The following is a 17,472-nucleotide window of genomic DNA, read 5'->3' on the forward strand; positions in this document are numbered from 1 at the left end:
GGCTCGGAAGCCTACTCTCAAGAGGGTTGGAAGCCCTACTTTCTAAAGGCCCGGAAATCTTCTTTTGAGCTTTCTTCTTTAAACTTTCTTTTTTCTCTCCTTCTACTAAAAGGCTAGGAAAGATCTTTTCAAAAGGCTCGGAAGGCCTCTTTCAAGAGGCTCGAAGCCCTCCCTTAAAGAGGGTCGGAGTTCTTCTTTCAAGATGCTTGGAACCTCGAACCTTATCTCGAAAGCCTCAGAAGCCTCCTTTCAAGAGGCTCGGAAGCCTCCTTTCAAGAGGCTCGGAAGCCTCCTTTCAAGAGGCTCGGAAGCCTCCTTTCAAGAGGCTCGGAAGCCTCCTTTCAAGAGGCTCGGAAGCCTCCTTTCAAGAGGCTCGGAAGCCTCCTTTCAAGAGGCTCAGAAGCCTCCTTTCAAGAGGCTCAGAAGCCTCCTTTCAAGAGGCTCAGAAGCCTCCTTTCAAGAGGCTCGAAAGCCTCCTTTCAAGAGGCTCGAAAGCCTCCTTTCATAAGGCTCGGAAGTCTCCTTTCAAGAGGCTCGAAAGCCACTTTCCAAGAGGCTCTGAAGGCCATATATTCCGTTAGATTTCAGGTCCATTTTTGATATACTTCAAGCGCTACGATTATTTTCATTTACAGCAAAAGAAATCATAGGGGATACCTCAATTAATGCAAAAGTTCGAAGGGTACCTCTCAAGAAAAAGGTTAAGAACCGCTGTTTTATAACAATGAGTGTTAAACTAATTTTCCTCTTCTAATCCTAAATTGACTGTAAGGACGTGACCAGCATCGTTATTGGTCATGATTTGGAAACTTCGAACCAAGTATACAATAAGAATAACTTTTTTGTATCCCATGAATATTATTTAATTGGTGAGCTGTGCATATTTGCTGTTTTTCGGACAAGCATGATTAGCAATTACGATGTGTACAGTTCATCAAGCTAAGCTCTTCTTTGACTATATCCTCAATATGTACGGAACATTGAAGATTTGTGGGCATTTCTAGATCTTCGCATGGAAATTGCAAAAAAAAACCAGAACGGGTTAAAAGATTATTAAAATTGCTGAAAGTTCTTTACTTATGATTGCTTTTAGCTCATACTGACCATAACAGCTGTTCTCATGTGCCAAGGACACACAGACAATAGCTCAGTTCGTCGAACTGATTGTATATAAGACTATGGGTCTGTGAAATTCAATCTGAAGTACATATCTTTGTGCATTTTAAAAAGGTGCACAGGATTCTTCTAGTGAGCAAATGTATGCTAAATATATGTGCACAAATAATAAGGGTCTGTCTCATTTGGAGAATTAAACTGAAATTAAACTTAAAAGTGACATTTCAATAATTATCAAATAACCCTGCTCGCAGAGCAAGATTACTTTTGATAGATATCGAATCATTTTGCATCGATGTCTTATTGGAGTTGCTGGGTAGCACCAGCCATTCTTATGACTGGGTTATTTGCTAATTTTCGAACTGTCATTTTTAAGTTTAATTCTCCAAATGAGACAGAGCATAAGAAGGAATACGTTTTGGCTGTCCTCTTCTGTCGCCCTTTTCAAATATCAATTACCTATCTGTGTATGCGCCTGGAAGATGCGGATACATAATTGAGTATCTCACTAGGGTAACTGTCCTATTTTGGACTCTTAGAGGAAGTGCATCCCTATATATTCTTATATCTATTGAAATACAGGTTCGATATTGGCGGAAATGACACCATTTCAAAGATGAAAGTGTTTTTTATGAAATAGAAATTCTAAATGAGCTTCAGTTATTGATAAATCAGTGAAATTTTCCATTTTCTGAAATGAAAATATTCTTCGTTTTGGACAGTGCAACATATTTTGGACACCCAAATGTACATATTTTGGACACCCCCAATTTAGTCTCTTCAAAGTCGAATTTCTAATTTACCCTGGTCAATTGAGTCGAAGCCAAGTCTTATCTTTCGATTGGCATGCATCAATGAGAAGATTCCTGCGTTTTAAATTCACAATATCGACAAAAACTTATTGTGTACGTTCTGAGATTTTCAGTGATGTATACTTTTAAGCGTAACGCATTGTAACGCTCGCCTTCTTGAACAAACTAATTTTCTCGAAATATCATCTAAATATCACTTTTTCGCACGGGAAACCAGTGAAACAGATACTTAACAATATTAATTTCCTGAAGCCAATGGGAGAATTAGCAGCGGCATTGTTTCTAGTTCAGAAATCTGAAAAATGTTGCCAGGAGGGTCCAAATCAAGTTGGTTACCCTAAATAAAAAAATAAATTTAAGCATTAATTTTCTGATTTTGAATTAGCTCAATACTATAAAACCACGCTGACAAGACAATATTCAGTATAATTACATTATTCTTAAGTGAACTAAGGTTTTAAACGAAATTTGAATCCGTATATGAAAAATCCCACAATTTCTATATTTTTTATACTTTCTGATATGAAAGCGGCATAAATGCTGGGTTATTGCCTTATCGCCAATGGTATATGCGGCAAGAATGCGCTGATTTATCACAGACTGCCTCTTCTGTTATTATAACTCTTTTGGTCGTAAAGCATTTATTTGACTTCGAAATAGTGAAGTCCGAATTGCGTACATAATGTAAAACCAATTTAATCAAAATTCCGCGGAAAAAAATTGAAATTTCGTTTCGTTTCGAAAAATTTCGAATCGAATGAACCTTGATTTCGTTTCGTTTCGAAGTTTCGAAACTAAATCCATATTTCGTTTCGTTTCGATCCGAATCAACATAGACATTTTTTTTCGTTAGGAAAAAGTGTGTTATCGCATACCCTTAGGTAAAGGTTTAGTGCTGGTTTTACATAAACAACAAAAGTAACATTCATACGCACCAACGGATCTTTTCATTTACCCTGTTGACGAGAACTGAAATTTCCTCCAACTCTGCATTGTGCTCGAGGATGTGTTACAAAATCTTCCCCAATGCTTGGTAATCTCGAAGGATGGCACACGAAGTGGTACGGGATTTTAAGGAACGGAAATTCGTCGTTATATATTGTATTAAAACAGTTCAGTTTGAAGAACGAAACGCATCGTTGTATATATGTGATAATACGGTCAAGCTTGTCAAAAGTTTGCAAGAAGAAGGCGAAGTAGAAACTGGAAACATTAGTACGGATCTACGATCAATAATGTGTAGATTAGTCGAGTGGAGTCGCCCAGCTATCTTAAAGAAGTTGTTCATATTTTGCGTGGCCTTAATATTCAAATCGATCATCATCGGGTTTATGTCCAAAACCACCCCCGTGGCTACGCCACTGTGTCAGATCCCCGTGGCGTGCTCACGCACCGGCAGAGAGCTGCTGGCATTGCATATCGTTCCGGCCATTTGGGGCCACACAGAACCCACTACTATTTGAATGAATTGGAATAGCTTTACGGGACTTCGTTACACCATTATAAACACATTACAGAGTTCGTTCGACATCTACGACAATGCAAACTGTCGATAAGTTCAGCTATTAATATTCTAACCGATCAACAAGAAGAACTACAATGATCTAGCATGATTTTACAGCCAAAAAAAATGTATTACGAAGGACATTAAGGGAAGATCCATAAAGCACGTCACGCAAAAAAAACATTTTTAACTCCCCTCTAGAGTTTTTTATTAATCGTCACGCTGCTCAGATCTCCCTCCCTGTCCCCGTAAGGATGTTACGTACTTTGGTGAATGGCCACCTAACACAAATTTCATCAAAAATAGGAACATTTCTCGAAAAAACAGTCACCAGGTACCAGTCGATGAAGAAGATTATTATTGAGAAACTTATTCATTGATACCTTTTGGTACACTGCTTCCAAAAAGTTTACTCCTAATGTGCAGCATGTTTTCAGCAGTGCACCAGAGCTTAACGTTTCGATTCGAATTTGATTGTTTTTTCCATGATTTCTAAACTGAACTTTACTAAAGCGCCTTCTGTTGACGATCTCGCAGAATCACATCAAATGGTTGAGGAACTGAGAGATAAATTGTTTTAGCAAAATATTTCAGCTATTACATTTAAGTAATTTTTATTCAAAATTTATGACATTATTCATACGTAAGCTACTTTACTAATACATCTAAATGTTAACCGTTGTAACAAACACTTTCGTGCAATACAAAACCATTTATATTGTCGATTGAATGTGTTACAAGCTTTATTTAATTCTAGGCACACTCTGAAATATACCAAACCTTTAATAACATACAAACAAATCATTTTTCATATTTGCGAAGTTTACACTATGCTAGCTTTGAAAAGTAATTTATTTAAAATTATAAAAAATGTCTTTATTCATTCGACTAAGAAGGCGACATTTGAGGTTTTGGGTTTGTTGCATTAGCCCTCAGCATTGGACCTATTTGTCACCACAATTCGTTTGCCCTGCTGTCTTGTGTGAGGTGAGCGGAAATTCAAATTGACCCGGCTCGCAGAAACTTTTGATGTACTTGCCGATTTGGCGCTTTGATATTTATGAAGATCATCAAGATCTAAACTCAAGTAAGGCTTAGAAGCCCTTGAAGACCTAACAAAAAAATATTCACTCATATTCATCTTTTTTTATGGTTTGCATCCGTTTTTAAGGAAGTATGACCAAAATTTATGTGGAAAAAGTCCGTTTCGAATCGGTTAATAAAATTGCATTTACGGACGATCATTCATAAAACAGGCACTGTGATTGATTACAATCCATGGCATAAAAATAAGATTACCATCTATGGACCTTCTAGCATTTCATGAGACATAATCAGGGTTTGAATCCAAAGGAGAGAAAATCTCTCACTTATCATGTTCTCGATACAAACTTAATTTTTTTCGCCGAGATCTCAGCATTTTTTGTTTATTTTCCCGAGGTGGGCACCGCCGAGTTTCAGCAAACATGATTTTTGCCGAGATTTCAGTAAAAGTGACGTTTCAGTTGCCAAGATACAGCAAATATTTTGCTGAGAATCAGTAATGAACGAAATTTTCTGCCGAAGTTCAGTTTGGGAATTTACTGAGATTGTGGTGCCCAATTTTGCCGAGCTCGAAATAGAAAAAGTTAGTGTGTAGGTAGCATACCGTGAGAGACATTTTTTCGGTAGCTGTTACGATAATGAACTGATTCGGGGGGCTACAACCCATGATAAATTTGGCCCCCAACACGAAAAGAGCGAGAACAAAGCGTTTTATCAAACCCAACCCAATCGATGAGGCCGCCTATCCGAATCCTTTTTTTTTGCAACTTGTATACAAATGCGATAGTTTTGTTTTCATGGCTTGTTATGATTCGAAGAGGTCTCTCTTTTATCGTTGCTCGTTATCTATTGAGAGCGATTTCTGCAAACCCTGGACATAATAGATCTTCGAAGAATAAAACCATAGTCGTACTCAAATAAGAGTCGCCCCATGATTTTTTTTAATGATTAGTGTATGGTAGTAATTAATTCTCTTTTTTATATGGATAATAAACGGTTCACGGTAATAAATGACCAACAACATGTGATGTTTTCTAAGGATGTGATAAAACTCTATCATCATATACTCAGAGTTTCACCGTTTCCATAAGAAAATGTCACGTGATAATCTTCTTAACGTTTGTTTGCAACTAGATTGAATAGCACCAATAACTTTTAAAGCCCCTAATTTAACAGAAGAGAAGTACTCTACTGACAGCACGCTTCGTATATTTGTATTCGGATGTGATATTGAGGAAAACAAGAACGCACTATATGGCTCTCTTATTTGTATTTGATTCATGACATTGAACGTTCCATTGTTACAAAAGAGTGCTTATCTTATCAAGAAGAGGGAACTTCTGTCTTGAATTTGATTATCGATTTCCAGTTTGCAAAGTTCCCCACAACAATAAAGACACTGATGTCACACACCTTAGCTGGCACCGTAGACCACTCATAACTGCGGTTTATTAGGTCATAATGGCAGTCGTATCCCTCCGTCGCAATGAATCGTAATCTCCTCCGCCATTGATTTAATACCAAATTCCTAATACGTTTATTTTTTCTCTAATTTCCCCCTTGCAGAAGTCGAGCGTTCCGTCCGGGCACAACCCGAAAATACCGCAAACGAGCCATCCTGAAGAATGGCGAGTGCAATATTTCCACTTCCAAGGTGTCACAGCAGCACTTGCGCTTCCTGCAGGACATCTTCACAACGCTGGTGGACGCCCAGTGGCGCTGGACCTTACTCGTGTTCGCCTTCAGCTTCATCGGGTCGTGGCTGTTCTTCGCCGTGATTTGGTGGCTCATTGCGTTCACCCATGGCGACCTGGAGGAGATGCACCTGCCGGATCATCAAGGTAGGCGATGAACTTTCCACAGGTGCATGTTGACAGATTAACTGATACGGTTGCTATGTTTTTCTTTTAGCTGAAGTCGGGTGGTCTCCCTGCGTGTACAACATTCATTCGTTTACCTCGTGCTTCCTGTTTTCGATCGAAACTCAACACACGATCGGTTACGGTGTTCGCACAACTACGGAGGAATGTCCTGAGGCGATCTTCGTCATGTGCTTCCAGTCGATCTACGGGGTGATGATCCAGGCCTTCATGGTGGGAATCGTGTTCGCGAAGATGACTCGTCCAAAGCATCGTACCCAGACGTTGCTGTTCTCGAAGAATGCGGTTATTTGCCAGCGGGATGGAGAGCTGAGCTTGATGTTCCGAGTGGGGGATATGCGTAAGAGTCACATCATTGGAGCCAGCATCCGAGCACAGTTGATACGCACCCGTAATACCAAGGAAGGGGAAGTTTTGTCTCAGTTCCAAACGGAATTGGATGTAGGAGCGGATGGATGTGGATCGGATCTGTTTTTCATTTGGCCTCAGGTCGTTGTTCATAAGATCAATGAAGATTCGCCGTTGTACAATATGTGTGCTTCCGATCTGTTACAAGATCGGTTTGAGATTGTGGTAATTTTAGAAGGTACCGTCGAATCTACCGGACAATCCACTCAAGCCAGATCAAGCTACGTCAACTCGGAGATTCTGTGGGGACATCGCTTTGAGCCCGTCGTATTCTACAATAAGGATAACCAGGGCTATGAGATCAACTACAGTAAGTTTGATGAAACTCAACAGGTGGACACTCCCCTGTGCTCTGCTCGCGAGCTGGCCGAGTTCTACAAAATTCAGGACGATTACAAGAGTAACGGTAAGTAGAACATTTACGACAGGAACAGTGGGCTGGTGTGTTGCTCGGTTACTTACTGTTCTCTGGTGACACGTAATGCATGGCTTACTCGCTGGACGTGATGGATATTGCTTTTATTATTTTCTTCATTCGTACTGTTCCAGCTGAGGACTCGATCCAAACGCCTGCTTAGATGTCTAAATGTGCTATTGTCGACGTCGTTTCTTCATGCATTGACCGGACAAGGGTGCTTTTCATTCCTCGACATTCCTATTTCCCATCTCCTCTGACTCCTTCATAGCTCTTTCCATCTGAAACCATGTTCCATTCCTCGATTAAACCCTAATCAAAGCCAACGTATACCGTGCGTTGCAAGCCTCAAAAATCTCATTTACTCATTCCAATAGTGACGTAAGTTCAATTCTGGTAATTGGGTTTTCCTACATATCTATTAATGCTTCGAAATGATAATAATTTGATCGAAACCAATCCCCGTTGACCTCGATGCAGATAATCTCGATAACATCTCATCAAAGACGCTTCTGGAGAAGCGGTGGCAGTACAAGTATAACACATTGATGCACAGCATCAGCCGGTTCCACCTGGAGGATGAGTCCGGCTCGATGCGGCTGATCGGCAGCCCCCCGCCTAACTATCTCACCATCCAAAACGTCCCGCGGCGTAATCGATCCTACTTGCAGTTGGAGAACAATTTGCGCAATCTGTTCGATTTCCCTCCGCCATCCCATCCACCGGGTCCAGCCCAGAATGGACCACCTTCGTCCACACCTCCTCCAGCCAATAATGACCCGCCGGGCCACGCGGGTAGTCGAAGGACCCGGTCTCGCACCAATATCTGACCTGGACGTGGCGGGGAGGGTGCGTGCCCCTTTTCAAAAAGATCTTATTTTCTGTACCATACATTCCTAAGACTCAGTCTGTAATCGAATCGAAAAGTACTTTAGTTGTTAAGATGGACAAGTTCACCAATAAATGGACGATAGCATTTAGCGTTTTAGGTTAGGTAGGACTCTTATAAGTATTAACCAGTGAAAAATGGAGAAAAGCATCGAACGATTATTAAATCAAGTGATATTTTAACGAAACCCAAAAAGAGGTCAATTGTAACATATAGAAAGTTGAGAAATCCTTACAGATCTCATGCATTCAACGTCTCAATTCCAATATCTCAACACAATAGTGACTTCAAACTATATGTGTATCCCTCACTTACTTACATGATAAGCATTCGCCGAATGGAGTATTCTTATCCATGAATTTTTCTACAACTTCTACAACGCACGATGGGCCACGCCGGGAAATTAGGAGGAAATAAAATATTTTCACCTTGACGATGACGATGATATAATTTTATTAACTTCTATATTTCTAATGTTAGCATTGTACGATGTTCCAGAAAGTTGTTCCTTATTTAATTTGGAGACACTTTGCTGAAGAAACATTGTTGTACGTCATTTGTATCATTTGTTAAGAAAATTTTAAAAAATTTGTAAGGGTAACCCTAAAAAATCAATATTTTGATTGTAACATTTTGGTTTAAATTTTCATCGAAGTGACGTGATCGCAACGTGGATCTTTTTGAGTTCACGACAGGAATCCGTTCGGAATCGCGATCGGAATCCTTTTGGGATCTCGACAGAAATTCTTTCGGAATCGTGGCGGGAATCATCTCGGAAGCGCGACGGGAATCATTTCGGGATCGAAACAGAAAGCCTTTCGACTGTGTTTTCGAGGTCGCAATGAGAATCCCGTTGGGAGCGCGACGAGAATCTCTTCGGAATCTCGATGTCTATCCTTTTGGTATCACTACAGGAATTCATTCAAAATCGCGACGGGAATCCTTTCGGCATCGCGACAGGAATTCTTTCAAGATTACGATTATAATTATTTCGGGATCGCAACGGGAATTCTTTCAGAATTTTGATTCCGAAAAGAATCCGCTTGGGATTCTGAATGGAAACTTTTTGGGGTTCAAGTTTTCGAAAGAAATCGTCTTGGGAATCTCGAGGGGATTCTGAAAGAGGAATTCATCTGGGATTCCGCAAAGGAATCTTTCCTAAACGGATTCTTCCACAATGTTGAATCCCTGAATGTTTTCTTCTTATTTCCGAGAAAACCCCCTAAGAGGAATCCCTAGAGAAATAAATTCGGAATACCGAGAGAATTTACATCGGAAACTGGCCGAATCTCAAAAGGATTTCCTGCTGAATACAAAATGAATTTCATTAGAAATTCCAAAAGGGATCCCATGTCATGAACATATTTCCTTTGAAATGCCATGTGAATCTTAAAAGAATTCCCTTCACAATCCCAAGAGTGTTTGCGTACAGACTTACATCATGCTCCAGAAAGAATATCCTTCGGTTTCCCGTCACTATCCCGAATGGATTCCCGTTTAAATCTCGAAAAATCTCGCTCTCCTGAAAGGACTCCCATCGTGATTCCGAAAGTATTCCCGTCGCGGATTCCCATCGATATCTCGAAAAGATTCTCGTCACGCTCTCGAATGGATTCATATTGCGATTCCGAAAGTATTCCTGTCATGGTCCCGAGATGATCGAGATCTTAAAAAGATTCCCATCCAGATTCCGAAAATAAATCCATTGCGCTCCCAAAAGGATTACCTTCAAGATCTCGAAAGGACTCTCGTCACGTTCGTGTTCCCGAATGTATTTCCGTTGCAAACACGAAAGAATTCCCGATGAAATCCTGAAAGGATTTCCGTCGCGATTCCAGAAAGATTCCTACCGCTACCCTGGAAGAGTTCCCATCGTGCTCCCGTAAGGATACTAGTAGCTATAAAAAATGAACTCCCGTCGCGCTTCCGAAAGGATTCCCTTCGCGACCCAGGAAGGATTCCCGTTGCGATTTTGAAATGATTTCCTTTTCGATCTCCAAAGGATTACCGTCGCGTTCACAAAAAGGTTCTTGCCGCTTTTTCGAATGGATTCCCGTCGTGGTCCCGAACAGATCTCAATTGCGATCGCGAAAGAATTCCCGTCACAAGCTCGGGAAGCTTTCACGTCGTTATCCCTGATGTATTCCCGTCGCGATTTTGAAGAGATTTTCATTGTGATCGCAGAGGATTGATCCCGACAAGATTACCGTTGCGATGTCTTAAGAATTATCGTCGGGATTTTGAAAACATTCTCGTCGCGATTCCGAAAGGATTTCCGTTGTAAATACGTGGATTCACGTATAAATAGTTAATAAATTACAATTACAATTCCGAAAGTATTACAGTCGAGAGTTCAAAAGGAGTTTCGTCGCGACCTTGAAAGTATTTTCGTCGCGCTCTCAGAACGATTCCCGTTGTGATCCCAAGCAGATTCCCGTCGTGATCGCAAAAGAATTGCTTTCGCAGTCCGGAAAGGATTTCCGATGCACTCCAGAGAGAATTCTCTTGGTGATCCCGGAAAAATCCTGAAGAAATACCCATCAAATTATCTAAAGAATTTCCGTTGCGATCCCGAATGGATTTCCATCTTGACCCGGAAAAATGCCTGTCGCGGTTCTGAAAGGATTTATTTTTTGCGATCTAGAACGGATTACTGTTGCGCTCTATACAGAATCCCCGAAACATCCCGAAAGGATTCCTGTCGCGATTTCGAAAAGATTTCCGTCACTATTCCGAAAGTATTCCAGTCGTGCTTCCGACAGGATTCCCATCGCGCCCCAGAAAGATTTCGCTTGGCGATTCCGAAAGGATTCCAGTCGAGATCCAGGAAGTACTCCTGTCAAAATTTTGAAAGGATGCCCATCGTGATTCCGAAAAGATTTTGGTCCTAACCCTGGTAGAATTATCATCGCGATCCCGGAAGAATGCCCATCGAAAACCGAAAGGATTTTATTTGAGATCCCGAAGATATTTCCGTCACGATCCCAAAAAGATTCTCGTCGCGATCCCGATAGAATTCCTGTCCCGAAGGATTTCCGTCGCGACCTCAAAAGTAGTTTCGGCGTAGTCTTGAACATATTTTCGTCGCAATGCCGAATAGATTTCCGTCGCGATTCCGAATAAATTCCAGACGCCTACGACGCCTGTCCATTAAAACTAAGTACAGGGCTTGATTCCTGTAGTAATTCTGCACCTCTGGATCAATTTTTAAAAAATCCCTAGAAGCAATCTCGAGAAATCTTGATTTGAACTTTTTAGCTAAGAAATTTCAAAACATTTCATATTTTATAAGCATATACCCCGCATGTATAAGAGCAGCAAGCTTGGCATGCTAACCTGGCACAGATCGACTTGGCGAGCGTGAAGTGCAACCATGCATGGATGGACAGATGGGGACTCAAACCGTGTATTGTGGTGTCCAATTGATGATTCAGTGTTATCTGTTCAGATGTTAACTAAATGAGAAATGAAACGGCAACAAATTTATAGTGATTGAAAACAATATGGACCACTTTTTGGACATGTTTGAAGGTATTTTGGCGATATTGTTGAATTAAAATCTGGATTCTTCTGAAATTTCTTAGCTAAAAATATCAAATCAATCGTGATTCCACCTTGGTTTTTTTTTATTTGTCCAGAGGTGCAGAATTACCTCAAGAATCGAGCCATGTTTTGATGGATATTTTTATTTTAAAATAACAGTCTACCGGCGCACCGTGTGTTGCTATTCTGAAAGTATTCTCTGGAAGTAGGGGAACGGTTTGGCACTTCAGCTCAAAGCTCCCATATCAATCCCATCAAAAACAAAGTATGAAAACATATTTGATTTGTTATTTATTTTTGTGATTTTTCAGCAGTGCGTGCTGTTAGCAAAAAGAAGCGACAAGATTGGTGCTGCATTTCTCTGTTTTGCGATGAGATGAATATATGTTCAGTAAGATGGAAAACGAAACAGTTCCCCTATAGCTCCAGAAAGTTATTTCCTATGATGATGTGATTTTGATGTGAATAGGGTAACCATATTAAATTCTTCGAAAAAAGGACGTTGATCCAAATTGTAGCAAAAAAGGAGGACATTGGAAACAAAATGCTGAACACAAAACTTCATACGTTTGATTTTATTCGATTTTTTACAGACTAAACTTGACTGAAATTTTTTTGTTCTTAAGCGAGGCAAATGCGACGTACCAGTTCATTAAAATGAACAAAAACAAAGAACGAACTCACCATCTTCATAGTGAGATTCCATTGAAAAAGCTTCAACTAAGTTTCATGTTCGCGGGCAGCAGGTACTATATCCCAGGGCTTGACGACCCCTCCCCAGGCCATCTGCGAGTTGTGGCGCCTGCCTAGGATGTGGTGGGGTTTGACACTGGACCCTGTTAAACCTCTATAAAAAGCTGCATGTATCCGCAAGTAGGCTCCGCCAAAGCGACCGTGTGCCGCTCAAAGCGCACAAGCCCAAGTCCTGGTGTTAGGTGGGACGCTAAACAGCCCGACACGACGACCCTCCGACGAGGCAGGAGGTTTGCGCAGGCCTAATAAGCCGCCTTTAAAAACAACCCACACCAAGGGAGACCCGACGACGAGAAAGAAGCGTTCTATGCACAGCTGGAGCAGACATACGATGGACGTCATCGGTGCCATGAACGTACAGGTAGGAAGGGAGGAAATGTATAGACCGGTCATCGGAACAGATAGTCTGCATACTGTATCGAACGATAACGGCCAATGATGCATAAACTTCGCAGCCTCCCGCGGAATGGTACTCCGAAGCACTTCCTTCCTCCGCAAGAATATCCACAAGGCCACATGGAAATCAGCTAATCAAGTAACGGAAAACCAAATCGACCACGTTCTAATCAACGGTAAATTCTTCTCCGACATCACGAACGTCCGCACTTACCGCAGTGCGAATATTGAATCCGACCACTACCTCGTTGCAGTATGCCTACGCTCAAAACTCTCGACGGTGTACAACACGCGTCGAAGTCAGACGTCGCGTTTTAACATTGGGTGGCTACAAGAATACGCGCAGGAGCTGGAAGTGGCACTCCCAACGGAAGAGCAGCTAGGCGCAGCGTCTCTTGAAGATGGTTGGAGAGATATTCGATTCGACATTGGTAGCACCGCAACCGCTGCACTAGGCACGGTGCCCCCGGATCAGAGAAACGACTGGTATGACGGCGAATGTGAGCAGTTAGAGAGAATGCAGCATGAGCGAGATTGCTGCAACACCGCACGAGGGCGAACGAGGCACGATATGAACAGGCGCGGAACAGACAAAACTCGATTTTCCGGAGGAAAAAGCGTCAGCAGGAAGATCGAGACCGTGAAGAGACGGAGAAACTGTACCGCGTCTAATAACACACGAAAGTTCTATGAGAAGTTGAACCGTTCACGTAAGGGCCACGTGCCACAGCCTGGTATGTGTAAGGACATAAACGGGAACCTTCTTACGAACGAGCGTGAGGTGATCCAAAGGTGGCGGCAGCACTACGATCAGCACCTGAATGGCGATGTGGCAGACGAAGATGGCGGTATGGTGATGGACCTGGGGGAACGCGCGCAGGACATAATTCTACCGGCTCCGGATCTCCAGGAAATCCAGGAGGAGATTGGCCGGCTGAAGAACAACAAAGTCCCTGTGGTTGACCAACTACCAGGAGAGCTATTTAAACACGGTGGTGAGGCACTGGCTAGAGCGCTGCACTGGGTGATTACCAAGATTTGGGAGAAGGAAGTTTTGCCGCAGGAGTGGATGGAAGGTGTCGTGTGTCCCATCTACAAAAATGGCGATAAGCTGGATTGTAGCAACTACCGCGCAATCACATTGCTGAACGCCGCCTACAAGGTACTCTCCCAAATTTTATGCCGTCAGCTAGCACCAATTGCAAGGGAGTTCGTGGGGCAGTACCAGGCGGATTTTATGGGCGAACGCTCCACCACGGACCAGGCCATTCGCCAAGTACTGCAGAAATTCCGCGAATACAACGTGCCCACACATCATCTATTTATCGACTTCAAAGCCGCAAATGATACAATCGATCGGGACCAGCTATGGCAGCTAATGCACGAAATGGATTTCCGGATAAACTGATACGGTTGATCAAGGCGACGATGGACCGGGTGATGTGGTGACGAAATCGAGGTGGACCGAGTTGAATGGAGAAGACTTTTATGTGCAGCACAGGCCACTGCGGCCTCAGTCTGGTTATCAGAGGCGCGGTCACGTTCTGAGACGTGGGTAAGACAAAAACTGAATTTCAGGGACTTTCCGGAGGTCCTCTCAGATTTTAAGAGATTTTTGAAGACATCCTTGGATAAGTTATAAAACTCGCTATGACCAATCACTACACTTCCAGAGTTCGTAGATCTTTTGCAAGAAGCATGTCTTCAAACATCTTTACGAATTTTCAGAAGTGATTATGGATTGTATTTTTTTTAATATTTAATGGTTTCAATCAATTTTCACTAGCTTCTAGGAATTCGAACCTTTAGCAATCTTCAGAAACGTCCAAGAATCTGTTAGGGTGTTCACTGCCGTAATCTGGAAAAGTGACGTAACAGCCATTTGACAACATGCATGTTTTCCATTTTTCTGTTAAAGAGCTCGATGAGTAGTACTTGTTAACACCATTTTTGGAAAATGGCGTATACGTCACTTTTTCAGATTACGGCAGTTCAGTAGGGGAGACTGGACACACATGATCCCCACTTTTTGTTTCGGATGGTTCTCGATGTAAAATGCTTAAATTTATATGATTTAAGATGGACTTGATGAACAATTTAATTAGTTATTCAAAAACATCATTGGAAGAAATTATTTTTTCATGAAAGTTATCAAAAAATCGATTTTTCTAAGAGATAGAAAATTTGACATTTTCAAAACTTGCGGGAGACTTGATCCCCATATCGGGGGGAATTGATCCCTTTATGAGCTGAACATATTTAGGTTCTTTCAAGTGTGATGAAAGGCCAAATTGTTTTATTTTCAAATCCCAACAATTTTTCATAGTCTAACGTAAAAACAGTCGCGCAAAAATTAAAAATATCGTTGGTATTAAGTAAGTCAAGTATTTTGGTTTACGCATAGAGTAACAGTGACAATTATCAACAAAGTTGGCATGCTGATGATTATTTATGCAATCAATCCATTCCACTGAAAGGCAGATGCGACAACTATGATGTTTCCAAGAGGATATCTCTGTGTGGCTGATACAGTTATGATACCAAAACTGGATGATCGATACATGAATATTAGATATATGCAATATATGTATATTTGTTGATTTAAAATTTAATTATCCTGTTTCTAATTTTGAAAATCAGCCGCATTTCAAAGCCCATGGCCAGTGGTAAATATCCCAGATTGCCTATTTCGGAACCAACAAAAAAGTTCTGTTATACATCGTGGTCGCCAGACTACTACCAATACCACGAACGTGATCATACCAGGCTGGTTACTTCATACATCAATGTAGTACTGTCACGCATGCTTGAAACATTATATTTACGTGTATATTATGCGTTCTTTTAAAATACTGAATAGAAGCGGTAGGATTAGCCTATTGTTAGAAGTTCTTTAGGAAGACAGACAGGAAGACTTGCGATTAAATACGATAAAAATAATGATTCTAAATAAACTTACCCTATTTAAAAGAGAAAGTACATTTGAATAGTAGATCTAACAGTACTAATTTTACACCCGATGGTTTCTTGAGTATTTTCAAAACTTCATTTAATCTTAGATTGGACATTATGGTTATTATTTTACTCATATTTAATAAAACTAATCAAAGTTAAGTATGTTAAACTTCACTTTGTTCTAGGTAATGTGATAAGGCTTTTGGCAACCTCAAATACGCGTGTGCGTGGATGATAAAATTGATGGAAGTAAATTAATTTATTTAAACTTTCAAACCAGAAAATAATTTTAACAAATCAATTAGGGGGAAAGACGGCTTTGGCAGGTTTTGTTCTATTATTGGCAGGGGGGTTTTTGTCGACCAAATTTTATGAAATTTGGCCACAATGCTCTTTGATATGCAAAGAATGTTTAGGCCAAATTTGAGCCTAGTCAGTTATAAAAAACCCCCTGCCAATAATAGAACAAAACCTGCCAAAGCCGTCATTCCCCCTAGTTGCATGTAATACAATAATATGCAAATGCAATGGAATACAACAAACGCCTTAATATATGCAATATCGGGATCAAGTGTGTCCAAACTGTGGGGGATCAAGTGTGTCCATGTCGAGTATTTGTCTTGGCTGATTTCTCCATTCATTGTGAAATGGAGAATAATCAATTTAATGGGTTTATTCAATTTTGCAATAATCAAACTACGTCCAGTAAAAATTTGACACGTTTTGGTTGGATATATTCAAAGCTATTAAACTTTTTACCTTTGCAGAAAAAAAGAATCGAGAATGATGAAATAATAAAACCTTTCTAAAACCCATGTACATAAAAGAACTAACATCAAATGTTACTCAGATTCAATTATCTGTTTAACGGATCTGTTTATATATATCAGTGATATAAAATTTTTATTAGGTTTCGAGAAAAGAGGGGGGGATCATGTGTCCCCGGGGATCACGTGTGTCCAGTTTCCCCTACTATCTACGGGTTTTCAGAAATCTCAAGAATAATGATACTTTTGTGAGGTGTGCATTATCACACCTCCTTGATATTACTTTCCCTCGCTTTGTTCGAACACTATGTCGACTTGTATGATGCACATTGCGCTGAATAGTGTGTCGTATAATGTTGGTAGCACTGTCAACTGCACACTTCCTGCATCGGCACCCTCACCGCGCATCCAGTTGGTTCAAGCGTTCGTAGAGGTAAGTCGTGTTCGGAGAAGACCGATGCTGGCAAATGGCGGGTGATTTCATATACGACGGAAAATGATAGTTCCGATCAAGACAAGCCATTTCGGGATTAAAGTACGCTTAGTGAGTTATTACAACTTTCCGTGCTTGCTATCACACATCCAGATGTCCTACAATCATCATAAACTACTTCATATTTGCGTATTTCTTGTTTAGTTTAACTTTCGGAGATGAGCTCGAGTGATATTATTAGATCTTTTAGTTATCCATATGGTATTTTCTCTCCATAGTGCCGTAATCATGGGTAGGACAATGCTTCGACTGTTCTACCCATGTATTTTCATACGTAGGACATGTCCTACTCTACTTGTCCCACGCACTCCCGGCGCCACTGCTGGTAATATTCCGTGTATAGTAGAAAATCGAAAATTTGTTTTCAATAAAATGAAATATCTGCAGTTATCAGACGTCGCAACTCATTTCTGATTAGTGCGCATGATAGTACATCCATGCGTGCGTGATGCGCACTACTAATGAAATATTTCAAATTGTCGCGACTCGCGTCGCAG

General features: G+C 41.0%; 1 protein-coding gene across 5 annotated transcripts in view; it reads left to right on the forward strand.

Moving 5' to 3' along the window:
* LOC134224948 (G protein-activated inward rectifier potassium channel 3-like) overlaps positions 1-8,263 on the forward strand; it is a 116,344-nt gene extending 108,081 nt beyond the window's left edge. For 2 of the 5 annotated variants that reach the window (XM_062704614.1, XM_062704613.1), the window contains exons 2-4: positions 6,043-6,317; positions 6,388-7,170; positions 7,660-8,263. In XM_062704614.1, coding sequence (XP_062560598.1) covers positions 6,043-6,317; positions 6,388-7,170; positions 7,660-8,009 — 1,408 coding nt within the window. In that variant the 3' untranslated portion in view covers positions 8,010-8,263. Of the gene's footprint in view, positions 1-5,846; positions 5,970-6,042; positions 6,318-6,387; positions 7,171-7,313 lie in introns of those variants that run through there. The other 3 variants (XR_009983118.1, XM_062704615.1, XM_062704616.1) reach the window with 3 other exon arrangements.
* The last annotated feature ends 9,209 nt before the right edge of the window (positions 8,264-17,472 follow it).

The sequence above is a fragment of the Armigeres subalbatus genome, chromosome 3, assembly GCF_024139115.2.
Source record: "Armigeres subalbatus isolate Guangzhou_Male chromosome 3, GZ_Asu_2, whole genome shotgun sequence".
Classification (NCBI taxonomy): Eukaryota; Metazoa; Arthropoda; class Insecta; order Diptera; family Culicidae; genus Armigeres; species Armigeres subalbatus.